Source organism: Leuresthes tenuis, unplaced genomic scaffold (assembly GCF_036924035.1).
Source record: "Leuresthes tenuis unplaced genomic scaffold, fLeuTen1.0.hap1 SCAF_22, whole genome shotgun sequence".
NCBI lineage: Eukaryota > Metazoa > Chordata > Actinopteri > Atheriniformes > Atherinopsidae > Leuresthes > Leuresthes tenuis.
Genome location: NW_027325376.1, coordinates 24,699,858 through 24,719,741, shown reverse-complemented (window position 1 = coordinate 24,719,741; position 19,884 = coordinate 24,699,858). Strand labels below are relative to the sequence as shown.

Here is a 19,884-nt window from a genome sequence, read left to right as displayed (position 1 = left end):
AATGACTTTAACCAATTTTTCACCATCTCTGTGACCCACTGAATGTTTTTTTTTTTTTTTTTTTTAAAGAGTCTATTAAATGATAAATTGCAACGAAAAAATCAGATAGTTAATTAATCTACCAATAACACTCCCACAGTCCTTTTTCAGCACTGTTGGAGGAATCATAGACTTTCAGCAGAACTTCAGTTATACACACTCAAATGCTTTTATGATATTATAATGCAACCAACAACAAGCTTGTATAAAAAAGAATCAACTATGTAAGGCAAACTGTATCAGGAGCTTTATAAAATAGCGCTCCAGCAGGTGACATAGAATCCTATTTAAGCTGGAGGCTAAGGATAAACGTAGATACAGTAAGTTTGCGGCTGTAGCTCAGGAGGAAGAGCAGTCGCCCACCAATCGGAAGGTCGGTGGTTCGACTCTGGCTTCCCCAGGATACATGTCGAAGCGTCCTTGGGCAAGACACTGAACCCCACGTTGCCCCCCCAGTGTATCATTGGGGGTATGAATGTGTGTGAATGCTTAGAAAGCACGTAGTTAAGAATCTTAAGACGTGCTGTATGAATGTGTGTGAGTGGGGTGAATGCAGCATGTAGTGAAGCGCTTTGAGTGGTCAGCTAGACTAGAAAAGCGCTGTACAAGTACAAGTCCATTTACCATTTACCATTTAATGTTAGCGGTATTGACACCCGGTTATGCCAATTGGAGGTCACTCCTACAAAATCAGACCAATGATGACATTTTTAATCGCATGTCATTATTCAACTACTGGCTGTCTAAGTGTGGTATCCATCCTTCTGGGCAAAACCTGGTCTGATTTGGACAGACATCATCCATACTAATTTGGACGGACAGTTCTTATTTCTGGAAATATGGCTGAATTTATTAGTCATCCAAAACCATGACAACTCAGAGTTGAGACCAGGATGAAGTGTTGTAGTCTGTACAGTTCTGTGCAGCTTCTCACCTGCTGCTACATCCCCACAAACCCTATAATAACTGTCTGCTCCCAGACCACCTATATTTATGCTGATGATACTCAGCTGTACTTATCTATGAAACCAGATGAAACCAACAGGTTGGTCAGACTACAAGCCTGTCTTAAAGACATAAAGACCTGGATGACTCAGAACTGTCTGCTTTTAAATTCAGACAAAACTGAAGTTGTTCTCTTTGGACCTGAGCGCTTCAGGGAGAAATTGTCTAGTTATATAGTTACTCTAGATGTTATTTCCTTGGCTTCTAGTTCTACAGTGAGGAACCTTGGAGTTATTTTTGACCAGAATTTATCATTTGACGCACATATAAAACTGGTTTCTAGGACTGCCTTCTTTCACCTTCGTAATATTGCTAAAATCAGGAACATCCTGTCTCAGGGTGATGCAGAGAAACTAGTTCATGCATTTGTTACTTCAAGATTGGACTACTGTAATTCCTTATTATTGGGCTGTCCCACATATTCTCTGAAAAGCCTCCAGCTGATCCAAAATGCTGCAGCCAGAGTTCTGATGACAACTAACAGGAGAGATCATGTTTCTCCAGTTTTAGCTTCTCTTCATTGGCTCCCTGTTAAATTCAGAATAGAATTTAAGATTCTTCTCCTCACATATAAAGCTCTTAATGACCGAGCTCCATCATATCTTAAAGATTTAATTGTAAGATATTTTCCTAACAGAGCACTTCGCTCCCAAACTGCAGGTTTACTTGTTGTTCCCAGAGTTTCTAAAAGTAGAATGGGAGGTAGAGCCTTCAGTTATCAGGCCCCTCTCTTGTGGAATAAGCTGCCAGTAAATATCCGGGAAGCAGACACCCTTTCCACTTTTAAGATTAGGCTTAAAACTTTCCTTTTTGATAAAGCTTATAGTTAGGGAAGGCTCAGGTAATCCTGAAACATCCCATAGTTAAGCTGCTATAGGCTTAGACTGCTGGGGGACCTCATCTGTCTCACCTTTCCTCACTTTGCTCTTTTTTCCCCCTGTTTAATTTCTCAACTGATTTTATGTACATGTGACATTATTGTGGTTATTAATGTATGTTTCCCTGTTCCAACAGATATCCTTTGAATGGCGTTATGGTGTTTTTCCCCCCTCTTTTCCCTCTTTTCTGTCTTCTCAAACCCCAGCTGGTCGAGGTGGATGGCCACCCTTCCTGAGTCTGGTTCTGCCAGAGGTTTCTTCCTGGTTCTGGTTCTGCCAGAGGTTTCTTCCTGGTTCTGGTTCTGCCAGAGGTTTCTTCCTGGTTCTGGTTCTGCCAGAGGTTTCTACCTGGTTCTGGTTCTGCCAGAGGTTTCTTCCTGAGTCTGGTTCTGCCAGAGGTTTCTTCCTGGTTCTTCCAGAGGTTTCTCCCTGGTTCTGGTTCTGCCAGAGGTTTCTCCCTGGTTCTGGTTCTGCCAGAGGTTTCTTCTTGGTTCTGGTTCTGCCAGAGGTTTCTTCCTGGTTCTGGTTCTTCCAGAGGTTTCTTCCTGGTTCTGGTTCTGCCAGAGGTTTCTCCCTGGTTCTGGTTCTGCCAGAGGTTTCTTCTTGGTTCTGGTTCTGCCAGAGGTTTCTTCCTGGTTCTGGTTCTTCCAGAGGTTTCTTCCTGGTTCTGGTTCTGCCAGAGGTTTCTCCCTGGTTCTGGTTCTGCCAGAGGTTTCTCCCTGGTTCTGGTTCTGCCAGAGGTTTCTTCTTGGTTCTGGTTCTGCCAGAGGTTTCTTCTTGGTTCTGGTTCTGCCAGAGGTTTCTTCCTGGTTCTTCCAGAGGTTTCTTCCTGGTTCTGGTTCTGCCAGAGGTTTCTTCCTGGTTCTGGTTCTGCCAGAGGTTTCTTCTTGGTTCTGGTTCTGCCAGAGGTTTCTTCTTGGTTCTGGTTCTGCCAGAGGTTCCTTCCTGGTTCTGGTTCTGCCAGAGGTTTCTTCCTGTTAAAGGGAGTCGTTCCTTTCCACAGTCCCTCAGGCTCAGGACGGGAGATTGGACTGAAGACACGTTTCGGTGCAATCTGTTTGTTTCCTTAGCTAGGATATTAATTTTTGAATTGGCTCTATATGTATATGAATTAATTGGATTATGATTACAATGAATTGAATTCCAATTGGCTTGAATTGGACTATATTACTTAAGTGCCTTGAGATGATATTTGTTGTAATCTGGCGCTATATAAATAAATTGAATTGAATTTAATAAAGCAATAAACACAAGAGGAGCAAATCCTGAATCCTAAAAAAATTAAGACAAAAAATTTAACTGAACAAAGACCTAAAACGGTCAAATGCGGTTTGCTGATCTCTGCTTTCCAAGTCTCTGTAGGTAAATGACTTGGTGATCATCATATTGACATATTCTGTCTAACAGAAACCTGGCTGCAGCAGGAGGATCATGTTATCATTTATTAATAAACTCCATCTAGCTATTTAAATTTTCACATTCTTTAGACCACAGGCCAAGGAAGAGTGGCACCTTCAAATCAGGCTTACTTGGCAGTCCTCGGGCCAAGATTAGTTTTAGCTCTTTTGAATGTCTGACACTGTTTTTCACACCCAAAGTGAAAATCACAAAAGCCTGTTGTTGTGTATCGTCCACCTAGCCTTTATTCTGAGTTTGTCTGAATTCTCAGATTTTTATGTCAGTTAGTACTGAGTACAGTTTGTGTTTTGTGAAATTACTCCCACAATTATTATAAATATAGCAATAAGAGTATCTTTTGAATCTGATTTGTATATAGACTGTTCACTCAAGTAGCTTAATCTATTCTGTCAATTTGTATTTTGGACCTAGTCCCAACCAGACTTTTTAAGGAGGTTTCCCCCTTAATCAACGCTTCTATATTGGATTTGACAGGCTATATACAACAGTCTCTTAGGGTTACTGTAACTAGATCTTTACATAAAAAAAACCTACTCTTGATCCAAGACTGTTAGTTATTTATAGTTGTTTCCAATCTCCCTTGTATTGTCAAAAGTTCCTGAAAAAATTGTTTCAGTTCAGCTTTGTAATAATAATAGTTGAAAAAGAAGATGAGAGAGAGGAGCAACATAGAAAAAAGCTGTGAAACAAAATTCAACATAAGTAGTGCAGTAGAATCTCACATAGCTGTTCCGCACAGACCTTCAGGACCCTGGGGTTGACAACATCTGGACCTGCAGCCTTGTTCAGATTCCATCTCTCCAGCTGTCTCTTTACCTGACTGCTGGAGACTGGCAGGCTGGAGGAGGTAGCAGAGGAAGTGTCATTCAGTGGGTCTACATGAGATTAATTCAATTATAGCTATAGATTATGCTCCTTATTTGGGCAAGGGCAATTATCCAAGTATATATGGCTGTGAGTAAATGGAATCACTGGCACAAAGCGTGTCATACCCCGATACGATAGGTGGTGCTGTACCCATTTCAGCTATAAACTCAGGCATTAGAGGAAGATGGTGAACGAAGAGCAAGATGAAGCTATGTCCATCTACATTTTGTTTGTGATGAGCGTGGTTATTGCACAAACGCGTTGTTTGTTTCTTTCTGACAGCAGCGACAACAACAGTAAAATCATTTCCTTTGACTTTCGGGTCATGATTAGAGCAACTATCAACCGAGTTATCTCGGGGTCTTAATCCGACTGCGAGGAACCCAATGCGGTCCAATTTTTTGTCAGACTAAGGTGTATACATGAACTTATTGTGATTTAGTCATTAATCCGATTCTTTACAGTGCCATGTAACCCCACTGAGTGTGTACTGATGTGGGGGAAGATGCTAATGAGGCTGTGTTTAGATCTATGACTTATGTGGTGGGTGACATTATGGAGGTGTAGATGGGGTGTGAGGTCTTTGTTGCTGGAGGCAGAGGAGGAGCATGCAGAGTGGTGACCTGAGTAGAACTTCTTGAAAAACATGTTCAGCACAATTGTTCTACTATATGAAAAATGCAAACATTGAGTTGCTCCAAGAAATGTAGGTCACTGAGCTGTAAATCGTGCATAGTTTGGTAATGAAGACGTGTTTTGGGAGACAGAGGACATTATGTAAGGATTCTTATTTTGTCACATGTTTTCCTCACTTTACTCTGCAGCTCAGTGAGGGTGTCTGTGTACAGAGCCTTAGAATGGTTAGTCCAGGTAGTTGGAGCCTCTACCAACATCCTTCAGGGAACCCACAGCCACACAGAACTCCTCTTCAGCCACCTGCTTGCTGACATCACACCAGGAGCTGAATCTGTAAAGGTAAAATTTTACTTATAGACTGAATGGTTCAAATATTTTTTTTTTTTTTTTTGGGGGGGGGGTCTATGGAACTGCCAGAATTTTTATTCACATTCTCCAGCTCCGGGCTGGTCTGTCACTTGATGTGGTTCCCGGAGGGAAGCCAGGCCCTCGGCGAACAAAGCAATTGGTCATAGCTGATGCAGTGGAGCAGTCATACCAAAGGAAAGGAGAACCTTTGTCCAATCATGATACATGCCTTTCAGCCCTCAGAGGTGAGGTGCTACGTCAATTTGAATATATGCCATCCTCATGTTATTTTGCTTTTTATTTATGTGCTAGCCTTCTATAAAACTGGACTGATATGAGATTTTTCTTTTTCTCAGCACTGAGACAGATCATACAGACCAGTGGTACACTGCTCAAGGATGATATACACAAGGTAAATGTCAAATGGAAATAAAAAATGTTTGATTAATTAAAAAAAAAAAAAGCAAATATTCACGCTTAAAATTTCAGTGTGTAACATGTTCTCATATCTTGAAAATAATTGTATTTGCATAATCTTGGAGCAAGCTAATTGTATTTAAACCCTGTAAGGCAGGGGTGGGCAATTAATTTATACAAGGGGCCTCATGAGAAACCTGAATTGTGTCAGAGGGCCACACTGACGATAACTTGAACTTAATTCTGCTCAACTTTACTCCATTGTAAAATGCACTAAAATACAGTATCTCAACAAGTTTATAGAAATACAGCAATACAACAAACAATAACTTGTAATGTTTTCCACCTCATTTAACTCTTCAGTGAGAATAATCCAGTCTGTTCTGGGCTTGAACAAGGGCATTGAAATCCGGCTGAATGTCTGAGGTGGCTATGCGAAGGACAGCTGAGAGGTGGTCATCTGTGATAGAGGATCTGTGTTTGGATTTGTTGAACTTCATCACTGAGAATGTCTGTTCACATACATAAGTAGATCCAAAGAGGACTAGAATCCTCTGAGCATGCCTCCTCAGGTGTGGAAAGTTCTCCTCTTTAAGGGAGGAGTAAAAGTCCAGCAGTGAGACTGACCTGAAGTGCTCTGCCAGAAGTGTGTCAGCCTGCAGGTCAATGAGTTCCATCTGAACATCACTTGGTGCATTATCCACACTGCAGTTGAAGGGAGAAGAAAGCATGTGCATTTCACTTTCAAGAGTTTTGAAATCGCCTCAAACTCTCCATGCAGTGCTTCTAACATGGATGAGTACTTGTGGAGGTGATCGGCTGATCTTGTGGCTTCCTTCAGTGTTGGCAGGTGGGTCAGAATGTTGTCCTTCACTTGGCTTGAGAGAAGCTGCAACTTTCTCATGAAAGCCTTCACTGCACTGTACATCTCATGTACAAAAAGGCCTTTGCACTGCAGTTTGACGTTGAGTTCATTCATGAGTGCAGTCACATCCACAGTGAATCCAAGGTCTGCCACCCAGTCTTCATCTGAAAGCTCTGGGATGTCGTGTCCTTTCTTCACACAGAACTCCTGAATCTGGTCTCTCAGGTCCCACACACTTTTCAGCACTTTTCCCAGGCTGAGCCACCTGACGGCGCAGTGATAGCTTATGTCACCACGTCCAATCTCATTTTCCTCCAAAAGTGCCTGTGATTTAATGCTCTGGCTCTGATGAAGTTAACTGTTTTAGTTACAGCATCAACAACATGTTTCATTTTTAACACTGTCTTGCACAACACTTCCTGATGTATAATACAATGCAAAAATGTCAATTTCTGCACAGGGTTCATTTCTGTCACGTTATCCTGCATTCTCTTTAAAAGTCCAACATTTTTCCCTGTCAGATTTGGACAACCGTCTGTTGTCACACTTGCCAGCTTGTCCCATTTCAGTCCTAACATGTCCAAACATGCATTTACCTCTGTGAATAAGTCATTAACAGTGGTTGTCCCTTTCATTGACTGCATGGCTGCCAGCTCCTCCGTGACTTGAAAGTCTGCAGTTATCCCACGTAAGAAGATGAGGAGCTGGGCTGTCGCGTACATCGCAGCTCTCATCCAAAGCCAGAGAAAAATAGTCAAAGTCGGCCGCTCTGTTCTTCATCTGAAGCTCCAAGTTCTCAGCGATGTCCTCAGCCCGCCTCGTTACCGTGCGTCGGGACAGTGACACGTTCTCAAACGCAGCCTTTTTCTCCGGCATGTCAGTGCAACAGAGTCCAATAAACACTCCTTAATGAACTCTCCGTCACAAAGCGCCTTACTTTTTCTGCCGATTTAGTGAGAAATTACACAGCTTGTCCTGACGGCTGCATCTCTGGGGGTGTGAAGTTTGGTAAAAAGCCCTTGCTGCGTTTGCAGTTTTGCTAGCAACGCATCAGACTCCCTTTCGCGCTCTTTGTCAGTCAGATTTCTGTATTTATCCTCATGCTTGGTGGTGTAGATTCTAATCTTTAAACACAGCGACCTGTGTTCCACAAATTAAGCACACAGCGTTACCTTTAATTTCTGTAAAGAAATACTTGGCAGTCCATGTCTTGTTGAAAACACGCCATTCGTTATCAACTTTTCTTTTCTTAGCGTGAGCTGACATCTTGGGCTAATCTGGCTAGCATCACTTGGCTGTTCACCTTCACTCACAGCTCACGCACGCGCATGCACATATGTCCACATGGAAGTAACACATATGTAGCGTTTTCAAAATAAAAGCAGCACAGTTGTATTGCATGCACGACACAGATATTTGTTTAATTTATGTTGTAATTTGTTGGCAGGCGGGCCGGACAGGGCGCACAAAGGGCCGGGTTGCCCACACTGCCCCTTCGCCATGTTGCACTGCCATTTTTTTTAAACGGTGGCTGAGCTGGGACAAACCCAACACTGGCAGTTTTATGGTCAGTGGGATATTTGCAATTTGAGCTGCATAAAAGCAATCACCTGCTATGGGGACTGATTAGATGACAAGCTTGCGCATATTATTTGCAGAACAATAATCTGCTTATTCAATTAATTTCTGATAAGTAATATTGTAGCTCAAGAGGAAAAGCAGTCGCCTGCCAATCAGAAGGTTGGTGGTTCGACTCCAAACTTCTCCGTGGAAGTGTGGACCGTGGACACTTCTGTGTCGAAGTGTCCTTGGGACCAAGACACTGAACCCAGCCTTGCCTACCGATGCGTCCATCGGTTTATGAATGTGTGTGAATGATTAGAACAAAAAGCACTGTGTAGCGTGCTGTGTGAGTGAATGCGACATATAATGTCAACATGCTTTGAGTGGTCAGATTGACTAGAAAAGCGATTGACTGAATTGATTCAGACTGACTAGAAAAAACAAATATTGTCCACTTACAAATCAAGGAGACAATCTTACCCCTACATGTTCCGCCGCAGCTTAGTTTTTTCAGATTCCTATAAAAACAAATTTAAGACATACTCAACCAATCCAGTTGTACTAAATTGATCACAACCAAAAAAAAAAAAAAACTCAGCTGCGGCTGGTCCTCTGTATGACCAGATATCAGGATAGACGAACCAATATAGTCATGGGTACAGCCTTCCTTGTGTATGGATCACAAAAAGGTACAAATTATGGCTGAACGATATATCGTATCTATATCCAGATATGAAAATTTGAGAGATTAATATTGAAAAAGCAATGATATAAATTAAATAGATTTCCCCCGTGCTCGCCCTGCATGTATAGCTCTGGCAGTCATAACAAACATAATTTTTACGATTGCGCTCGAATGCACCGATAAGGCCAGCCAACCACAAACCTTATTTCATGCTTACTGTGGATTGACAGCTGAAGCCAACCAATGACAAACATATGAGGGTGGGAGTGAGGGAGACAGAGACCGATGAACATAAACAGCGGGGAAATTAAAAAGAAAGAAAGAAAAGTGACATGAGTGCGGAAGATAATGCGGCCGGTAGCGGTGCAGAATCTGATTTGGTGGCAAAACATAAATCATCCTCCATTATTTGGAAGTACTTTGGATATAAAAATTCTTATAAATAAAACTGCAATTTCCACATTCTTTTGTATTATGTTATTATTTTTTCTGAAAAATGCTTGGTTTTATAAGTGGACATCTACTAGGTAAACCCTTCCTCTCAGTAAATCAAACAAATCATAAGTTCTCTTTTTTTTGTTGTTGCTTTTATTGTTTTATGAGGTAAGTTGGCATGTACCTAATAATCTTATAACATTTATATCCAACAGTCTCTTAACAGTAGAACAAATATTAGTTCACAAATAGAGAAGCTTCTGGTGTTTTTAGTTAGGTTAAGCATTTTGTATTCCAATGTGAAAGAGGTGTGGAAAAAAAATCCTATACTTTGCAAGTAATTCCGGGCCTCCGAGTTTCCTTCATGCCTTTTGTACTTTTGCCAGTATGGTTGTGAAATGGGTCCGAAATTGTATTCATTATGGTCTTTAAAAAGTCTTGAATTTGACTTGTTGAAACCTGCAGAGACCCTGTGCGTGCCTGTCCAGGCAGGTGAAAAGCCCTCAATGCGAGTTAATGTCCAATCACTGTTGTGCCTCCACCCATGTCCCCCTGTCAGTCACACTGTTGTAACTGGAGGCAGCTCGCACATGGAATCAAAAGAAAACAAAGAGGCATGGCCGGCACTAGCAGAGGAGTTGAGAGCAGTGGTGGACTAGCCATTTGGAACACCAGGACATTTCCCAGTGGCCTAGCTGCCGAACTGGCCCGCTCGGCGATTGCTGATGGTCAGTGGGCCGTCTAGTGGGGGCCGTCTGGTGCGTTCAAGTTGTACACAAATGTCGGAATTCCTGAGCTCTGAGTCAGAATTTTAATTTTACCATTTGAAAGTTGGGTTTAGTAACTGTTAACTTGAAAGAAAAGTGTTATATTATTCAGTACACCAGTGATACTGGTATGTTTACAGTTTTTGCTGACAAGCAAAATAAGGAGAGAATTTTAGGAGAAAAAAACGCACAAAATGGGTACCGAAACTGAATGGAAACCGTGGCCCAAAAACCGAGGTACGGACCATACCGTGGGTTACCTGTACCGTTGCACCCCTAGTGTTGAGTTCTATTACTCTTCAAAGTAATTACTGCTTGCGATTACTTTTTTTTTTTTTTTCTTAAAAAAACCCTTTGCCATTTCTTGTGTACTTTGGTAGTGAAGACTTTCACGATCGGACTGTCCAACCTTGGGTTAACCAGTCTGGGTAGGTCCCATCCATTAGCAGCTGTTTCATTTGTGCTGGTAGGCGTTCATGGAGTGCTGTTAGTTTTTTTTTTTTTTTTAGCCAACTCTTCATACTTGACTCTTTCCTGGATGTCTACCACCATAATGGTCACTGGTTCCTGTCCTGGGAGATTGCTATCAGTCAGCTCTCAGATCTCTAAGCCATGGAGCATATCTATGTTTCTCTCTCCCATATGCTCTTCCAGTGTTGTTCAGTCTTCTTAAGCCTGGATGGGTCTATTCTTATGACCCTGCCTTTGAGTGTGGATGGTTCAGTGGAAAACATCCTATTTATTCTCCTGGCTTTAGCTTCTTTAGTGTACCTTCTGAGGCGGGGAGCCAGAGCTGTCAGTTGTCGTTTGGAAGTCTCCAGTGTCTCAAGTATAGAATTTGCACCTCCATACATACATAAATACATACGTATGTATGTATGTATGTATATCTGTCTATATGTGTGTGTATGCGTGTATAAGTATGTGTACATATGTATATATCATCAAATTTATATTAATTATTTTATGGAGGAAGTCAAACTCTTTGACACTATTTTGGTTTTCTTTAAACATGCATGATGGCAGGATGTTTCAGTTCAGTTCAGAGATTTATTGTCCCTCCAGTGGAAATTTGATTTGCAGTGACAGTGCAACTAACAAAACAACAATGAATAGACAAACAGTGACATAGAACAATGTTGCAGAGTACAGCACAACCAAACTTGATTTGAACAATCCTAAAGGAAGTAAGAGTATAAGTATCAGAGAGTATAAAGTGTATAAAAGATGCCACAAGAGAGGTGCGATTAAGGATTTTGCAAATCGATTGCATGTGGAACAAAGAAAAAATTATACCTATTTGTTAGTACCCTAGGTAGCTTATGTCTACGTTCAGACGGTGGGGAAATGAATTCCTCCAACAATGGGTGATCAAGGCTAGACAGGATAGACTAAGCCTTCTGTAAGAATCGTCTAAGACTTTAGTCTGCACAGAAAGTATAATCTCTGCAGGCCCTTTTTGCAGATTTTGGAGGTATTTGGGTCATGTGTCAAGTTTTTATCAATTATTGCCCCCAAATATTTGTATGAATCCACCATCTCCACTGCTGTACCCTTAATAATGATTGGGTAAGCAGTATGTGGTGTTTTCCTAAAGTCAATGACCATGCCCTTAGTTGAACATTTACCTTGAGGAAACACCACTCCACAAAGTCAGTCGTAACTGGCCCATGGTCAACCTCAACCTTAATGAATAAATGAATGCACACACCTTAATGTTGAAGCACAGATCGTATTACTCCACAAGGCTCGTGACTACAGTGGCTGTAATGCTCAAACCATCAAGCAGTGCAGCTTCGTAGCTTACCAAGGCCGCGCTAAAACATTTTGACAGATTTTTGAGCGCCATGTACCTCATAAAATCGGTTCTAGGTCAGAAAGCACAACCAGAATTAATTCTTACATTAGGCGCACTGTCTATTTTTCAGAAAATTTAATGATTTTAAGTGTGCCTTATGGTCCAAAAAATACGATAGTTGATCTGCGCAGGCTTTCAAGAGTTGTCCAGTGATCATATCTGGCCCTGGACTCTTCTGGTATTGCATTTAAGGAGCACAGATCTTACATCAGACGCAATGATAGTAGGTGAAAAGGTTAGACTACATTCACCCCACCTATCACACAAGTTGCTATATGCAATTGAGAAGTCATATTCATCATCAAAACATGAATAAAAGTCATTTAATGCATTTGCAAGCTCTGAGTTCTCACTAAAACCGACAATATTAATTGGCCTATTTTGCCTCTTATTCTGGCCTGTCATGGCTTTCATTTTAGCTTCATGTTTACGTAGTGGGATGAATTGGATGCATTCATCATGTATAAAAGTCTAAAATCATAATTTTCCGCTTGCTAATTTGCAAAATTGTTCCCCATTATCTGTTAAAAAAAAAAATGTAAAAATTGATATGATAGTTTGTTTTTTTTGCTGCGTGTCTTGCAGCGACTCCATGAAGTGGTGTTGCCACTGTGTGTACGTCTGCAGCAACAGCAGTCCAGTAGCAACATTGCATATGAATCTGCAGGGGGCATCAGTGGGCAGTACAGCAGTGCCATCACCCGGAGAGAATTATACAGGTAAGACTTTAAATGACGCCATAGTTATGTAAAACATGACACAACTGTGGGGTGAACCTGCGCTTTGTCACACTTAATTGGTATTTATCAAATTCACACTATCAAAATTCTTACCTGGTTTTCTGTTAAGCTTTGAATTAAGAGTTTTTATGTCCATATCAGGTGAAACAGAAAGGAGTAGTTGTCTTAAGATTTAATGGCCACTCTAAGCCATCAATGATGATATCTTGTGTTAAAAGGGCTTTAAACTGTATTGTAACTCAATGGCATTCAGTCATTCACATTATAACTTTTCTCCTACTGTTCCTTTGCAAAGTGAAGAAAGGTGTGAAAGATGAAGCAGATGAGGCCCCCCAGCAGTCTAGGCCTATAGCAGCTTAACGATGGGATGTTTCAGGATTACCTGAGCCATCCCTAACTAGAAACTTTATCAAAAAGTTTTAAGCCTAATCGTAAAGGTGGAAAGGGTGTCTGCTTCCCGGACATTTACTGGCAGCTTATTCCACAAGAGAGGGGCCTGATAACTGAAGGCTCTGCCTCCCATTCTACTTTTAGAAACTCTGGGAACAACAAGTAAACCTGCAGTTTGGGAGCAAAGTGCTCTGTTAGGAAAATATCTCACAATGAGATCTTTAAGATATGATGGAGCTCGGTCATTAAGAGCTTTATATGTGAGGAGAAGAATCTTAAATTCTATTCTGAATTTAACAGGGAGCCAATGAAGAGAAGCTAAAACTGGAGAAACATGATTTCTCCTGTTAGTTCTCATCAGAACTCTGGCTGCAGCATTTTGGATCAGCTGGAGGCTTTTCAGAGAATATGTGGGACAGCCCAATAATAAGGAATTACAGTAGTCCAGTCTTGAAGTAACAAATGCATGAACTAGTTTCTCTGCATCACCCTGAGACAGGATGTTCCTGATTTTAGCAATATTACGAAGTTGAAAGAAGGCAGTCCTAGAAACCAGTTTTATATGTGCGTCAAATGATAAATTCTGGTCAAAAATAACTCCAAGGTTCCTCACTGTAGAAGTAGAAGCCAAGGAAATACCATCTAGAGTAACTATATAACTAGACAATTTCTCCCTGAAGCGCTCAGGTCCAAAGAGAACAACTTCAGTTTTGTCTGAATTTAGAAGCAGACAGTTCTGAGTCATCCAGGTCTTTATGTCTTTAAGACAGGCTTGTAGTCTGACCAACCTATTGGTTTCATCTGGTTTCATAGATAAGTACAGCTGAGTATCATCAGCATAACAATGGAAATTTATGCCATGCTGTCTGATAATGTTACCTAATGGAAGCATGTATAAAGTAAAAAGAATCGGTCCAAGCACAGAATCCTGAGGAACTCCATGACTTACTCCAATGTGTGAGGAAGATTCTTCATTTACAAGAACAAACTGGAATCTATCAGATAAATATGACTTAAACCAGCCTAATGCAGTTCATTTAATCCCAATAACATGTTCAAGTCTCTGTAACAGAATGCTGTGATCGATCGTATCAAATGCAGCACTGAGATCCAACAGGACAAGCACAGAAACAAGTCCGCTATCAGAGGCTAAGAGATCATTGGTAACTTTCACCAGTGCTGTTTCTGTGCTATGATGCACTCTGAATCCTGACTGAAACTCTTCAAACAGATTATTTCTATGTAAATGATCACAAAGTTGAACTGCAACTATTTTTTCAAGAAATTTAGACAAAAAAGGGAGATTGGATATAGGTCGATAATTAGCCAACACTTCTGAATCAAGAGTAGGTTTTTTTTTTTTAAGTAAAGGTTTAATTACAGAAACCTTAAAAGTCTGAGGTACATATCCTGTCAACAAAGACCGATTGATCAAATCCAATATGGAAGTGTCAATTAAGGGGAAAACCTCCTTGAACAATATGGTTGGGAATGGGTCTAAAATACAAGTTGATGGTTTAGAAGAGACTATTGCTGTTGTTAGATCAGAGAGATCAACTGGGCAGAAGCTGTCTAAATACAAATCAGGTTCTAAAGATACTTCTAAAGCTGCTCTACTTGATGATACATCAGTGATAATAGTGGGAAGGATTCCATCAATCTTCTCTCTGATAGAAACAATTTTATTGATTGAATCTCATGAAATCGTCACTGCTGAGAGTTAAAAGATCACATGGTTTAACAGAGCTCGGACTCTTTGTCAGCCTGGCAACAGTGCTGAAAAGAAACCTGGGATTATTCTTATTCTCTTCTATCAATGATGAATAATAAGCAGTTCTAGCTTTACGAAGGGCTTTTATGCCATGAGTTAGCACAAGATCAAGGGTATGATTAAGACGGTGAGTAGGTCTATGAACACTTTGAGAAAATTCAAAGAGTCTAATATAGTATATAATAATTAAACTTAATACTTGGGCTGTCATTTTCCACATCTACATGAATATTAAAGTCACCCACTACAATGACTTTGTCTGCACTAACTGGGATAAAAACTGAGAATTCAGACAGAAACTCAGAATAAGGGCAAGGTGGACAATGCACAACAACAAACACAAGAGGTTTTTGTGATTTCCACTTTGGGTGGGAAATTTTACAGAAACGACATTAAAATATGGAGAGAAAGTAGACTCAATATATCTGTGTGCGCGTATTACTTGATTTGTGCGTGCATACTAATTGATTTGTGCGTGTGTAAACCTATTTGTGCAGCTTTGTGTACTTGTATGTGTAAAATATGATTTGTAAACTGTGAAGAACATTTTTATGACTTGAAGAAGCAGCTTACACACACAAATCGTTGAATACACATGCACGAATCGCCTGATACACAAAGCTACATTTACCTATAGATCAGCATGGGGGGCGTTTGAGACTCTTTTCATGCCTCCGGAAGCCTCACAGATTCGTCCATACATAGTGCATTTAAGTCCTGTTGGAAAGCTGGGTCATCTGAATTTTCTTCCAAGTCAAATATTATTTCTGTCAATACTTAGTTCCCTAAACTTGTAACGAATTGTGAAAAATTGTGGATCTGTGTAAAAAAGAATATATCAGCACCCTATGGTTATAACACATTTACTTTGTGATATTCTAAGATTCCTTATATGGACAGATATGCATTTATGAGCCATACAAATGCAATTAGATGTTTTAAAGCATCGACCACTAGGTGAAGGACTTGTTCTTTGGCTGGGAAAAATTGACAGTCAAATCGGGAGGCAAGAAGACGGTAATGGAAGGACATCAACTCAGTCCACTGTTCACTCAAACTGGCTGCTGTCACCGCCATCCTAAAAAAACCTGGACTCAACCCTGAAATCACGTCGAACTTTCGGCCCATCTCCAATCGCCCCTTTCTTCCTTTCTGCCAATACTTGATCATTTTGTGCCCATCTCCCCGTTACAGTTAACTGAGCTGGTGAGTGGTATGAAGACCTCCTCCAGCCCATTAGATGTATTACCCACCTTATTACTGAAAAAAGTCTTAGAATCCACTGGTCCTGCTCTGCTCAATATTGTTAACTGCTCACTTTCTCTGGTTCTTTCCCCTCTTATTGTAAACAGGCCATTGTTAACCTGGATCCGTCTTCTCCACAAAACTTTAGGACCATTTCTAAATTGCTTTTTGTGCCAAAGATCCTGGAGAAAGCTGTGGCTAATCAGCTCATCTCTGCTCTGAATGAGAACAGGATCTTTGACAAATTCCAGTCCGGTTATTGTCAGAGGCATTCAATTGAAGCAGCTCTTCTTAGAGTATCTAACGACATCATGATGGTGTCTGACACCGGTAAATGTACTGTTCTTATGCTGCTCGACTTCAGTGCAGCATTTGACTCTGTGGATCATGGCATCCTTACTGACAGGCTTAGGGACCATGATGGTATCTCAGGCAGGGCCCTTGACTGGTTTGCCTCATACCTTTCTGGCAGAACCTTCTCAGTAGATGTTGGCCCGTTTATTTCTTCGTCCACTCCCCTATCACGTGGAGTGCCCCAGGGCTCGGTTTTAGGTCCTATTTTATTTGTTTTGTACATGTTGCCTCTTGGTGAAATCATAAGTCAGTTCCAGGGCATCTCTTATCACATGTACGCTGATGACATTCAGCTACAGTTTTCTTTTAACCCCAACAGAATCGATGAACGTCTGAATGTGCTGCATGATTGTTTGTCAGCTATTAAGGTCTGGCTGTCCAACAATTTCCTTCAGTTAAATACCAGAAAAACTGAGGCTCTCATTATTGGACCAGACAGTTGTATTTCTGCTGTGAAGGACTACGTTGGGTCTATATGCACCAATGTATGTTTCTCCCTGAGAAATTTGGGCATTATCTTTGACCAGCACATGACCTTTGACAAACACATTCATTCTTTGTCTCGCATTTGTTTCTTCCAACTCAGAAACATTGCCAAACTGAGAACCACGGTGTCGCAGGCCGAGCTAGAATTGATAATTCATGTGTTTGTGTCATCTCGGCTGGACTACTGCAACGCCACACTCACATATCTCAGCAAGGCAGCTATTAACCGTTTGCAGTTAGTGCAAAACGCTGCGGCCAGGCTGCTGACTAAATCTAGGCGGAGTTGGCATATAACGCCTGTCCTGGCCTCGCTGCACTGGCTTGTGGTTAGTTTTAGGATTCATTTTAAGTCTTGATTTTAACTTTTATAGCGCTTCGTGGTCAGGCACCAGATTACGTGTCTGAACTTCTTCGCCCTCATGTCCCCAGCAGGTCTCTCAGGTCTGCCAATCTGGGCCTTCTGGTTGTGCCTCAAACCAGGTGCATAACCAGAGGAGACAGAGCCCTCCAGTCTGTCGCACCCAGACTGTGGAATAGTCTGAGACTTAGCTACCGTGGACATTTTTAAAAAAACATCTTAAAACATACCTGTTCAGGCTGGCTTTTAAGGAGTCGTAGTGTTATTTTGACTGTTTCTGTCAGTTGGTTTTGTATTTTTATTTTATTTGTGTGTGTGTGCCTGTTTCATGATTTTAACTTGATACCTTGATACCGTGCTATGTGAAGCACTTTGAGTTTTTTTCCTCTGCGAAAAGTGCTATATAAATAAATTTTACTTACTTCTGTCCAAAATACTAGAGCGTACTGTCGCCACACAACTCAAAGCCCACCTCTGCTCAAATGACCTTTGAACCATTTAAATCCGGCTTCCGTTCTCAACACAGCACTGAAACAGCCCTCCAATGACACCCTCCTTTTCGCAGACTGGCCACCTCACCATCCTCGTCCTCCTGGACCTCACTGCAGCTTTCAACACCATCAAACACACCATCAAACACACCATTCTTCTCTCCCGCCTCAAGTCCTCCCTCAGCATCACTGGCTCAAATCATACCTGACAGACCAACAACAATTCATCCACATCAACAACTGCACCTCCTTCACTGTTCCTCTGTCCCAAGGTGTCCCCCAGGGTTTTGTACTTGGTAGTCTCCTCTTCATACTTGACCTGCTACCCCCTTGGCAACATCATTCACGACCATGGTCTCCATTTCCACTGTTATGCCCATGACGTCCAGCTTTACATCTCCACCAACTCCATCACTCCCGCCACACACTCCACTCTCTCCAACTGCCACATCAAATCCTGGGTGCAGACCAACTTCCTCAAACTCAAACTATGACTATGACAAATCCGACCTGATCATTATCGGCCCCAAATTCCTCACCAAAATCACAGACGGCTTCCGTCTCAACATCGACAACTCCACCCTGTTTCCATACCCCACAGTCGCAACCTTAGAGTTATCTTTGACAATAACCTCTCCTTTGACCATCATATAAGCCAAATCACCAGAACTGCCTTTTTTCATCTCAAGAATATTGCCCGACTCCGCCCATCAATCTCCTCTGCTGCTGAAACCCTCATTCATGCCTTCATCACTTCCAGAATTGACTACTGCAACAGCATCCTCTACGGAACACCATCCAAAACTTTAAATAAACTACAGTACATTCAAAAGTCTGCTGCACGTCTGCTCACCCACACCCGCACCCCGTGATCACATCACTCCTGTCCTCCACTGGCTCCCAGTTCCACAGCATATTAAGTTCAAAATCCTCCTCACACACAAACCCCTACATAACCAGGCCCCGTCATACCTCACTGACTTGCTCCATCGCCACAATCCATCCCACAGCCTCTGTTTGTCTGATGCCAACCTCCTGACTCCACCATTCAGAACCAAGCACCGAACCTAGCGACAGAGCCTTCTCTGCAGCTGCCCCCTCCCTCTGGAACTCTCTCCCCAAACAAATCTGTCTGTACTGACTTGCCCACCTTCAAATCTCACACACCTTTTTAAAATTGCTTTTAATGTTTAGCTCAGTCCAATGTGTTTTTAGTGTACTATTTTATATTGTTTTGCTGATTTGATGTTCTTTTTATGTAAAGTGTCTTTGAGTATCTAGAAAAGTGCTTTCAAATAAAATTTATTATTATTATTATGTTAACATGATACTCCTGTTGAAGCCAGGTTTCTGTAAGACAAAATATATCAATATGATGATCACAAATCAAGTTATTCACTTACAGAGACTTGGAAAGGAGTGATCGAATATTCAGCCAACCAGATTTAATAGTTTGATGTTTTTGTTCAGTTAAAGTTTTTGTTTTCAATTAAAAAAAAAATAAATAAATAAAAATTTTTAGACAATTGGCTGCAATTCCCTGCCAGTGGCAGTACCTTGCTGGCAGCTTTGTTCAGCCATCAATCTCATTAGAGAAATGGATAATAAATCATTTTGCCACTAGAGCCGTTGTTACCACTGGTGGTAGAGGTTAGGTCACAGTACGCTTGATATTTTCAAAACATTATGGTTGCTTTCATGGTGGATTCCATGGAAAATTATAATAATAAACCATAATTAATCCTATATTTCCTGCTGTCTGAGAATGGGAAAACACACAATTTCAGTAAACTTGTGCGCTGGGGAATATTCAAAGCATGGTAGTGTGCTGAAAGTGATGTTTTGGTTTTTTTTTTTTTGCAGAGGGGGTCTACTTCAAAGGAGATAGTGGTCAAGCCTAAATGGAGTCCAGTCTTTGCTTTTTATAACAGCAGTCCAATAGCAGTAATGTATATGTTAGTGATGTCACTGTTTTGCCTGTAATGGACTGAACAATTGTGTGTGTATGTGTCTGTGTTTTCAGATTACTGTTGGCTCTGGTCCTGGTCCCATCACCTTGTTGCCCTCCCCCTCTGACCTGTGCAGTGTCCATCTTCAGTAATGGACGCATTGACCATAGCATAAAGGTGACTGCTCTGTGGGAGAAGCTCAATGTATAATTGAAAATGTGACAGCTGCTTCAAATTCCTCATGTTTAGAATTTTTATCAGACATCAAAACAACGCAAAAGATTTAACACGACAATATTTTATCTAACTTGGCTAGCC

The 19,884-nt window shown here is 41.2% G+C and overlaps 1 protein-coding gene, 1 long non-coding RNA gene and 1 pseudogene across 2 annotated transcripts in view; 1 reads left to right on the top strand and 2 right to left on the bottom strand.

Annotated features, from left to right (window-relative positions):
• Window positions 1-19,884, bottom strand: part of LOC140281434 (uncharacterized) — a 103,101-nt gene that overhangs the window by 62,014 nt on the left and 21,203 nt on the right. The window lies entirely within an intron of this gene.
• The window catches only part of pelp1 (proline, glutamate and leucine rich protein 1), a 55,877-nt gene that overhangs the window by 19,085 nt on the left and 16,908 nt on the right, over window positions 1-19,884 (top strand). The window contains exons 12-16 of the mRNA XM_072376862.1: window positions 5,033-5,183; window positions 5,284-5,437; window positions 5,549-5,604; window positions 12,368-12,501; window positions 19,641-19,743. Of these exons, the coding sequence (XP_072232963.1) occupies window positions 5,033-5,183; window positions 5,284-5,437; window positions 5,549-5,604; window positions 12,368-12,501; window positions 19,641-19,743 (598 nt within the window). The remainder of the gene's footprint in view (window positions 1-5,032; window positions 5,184-5,283; window positions 5,438-5,548; window positions 5,605-12,367; window positions 12,502-19,640; window positions 19,744-19,884) is intronic.
• On the bottom strand, window positions 5,727-7,829 carry LOC140282272 (general transcription factor II-I repeat domain-containing protein 2A-like; annotated as a pseudogene).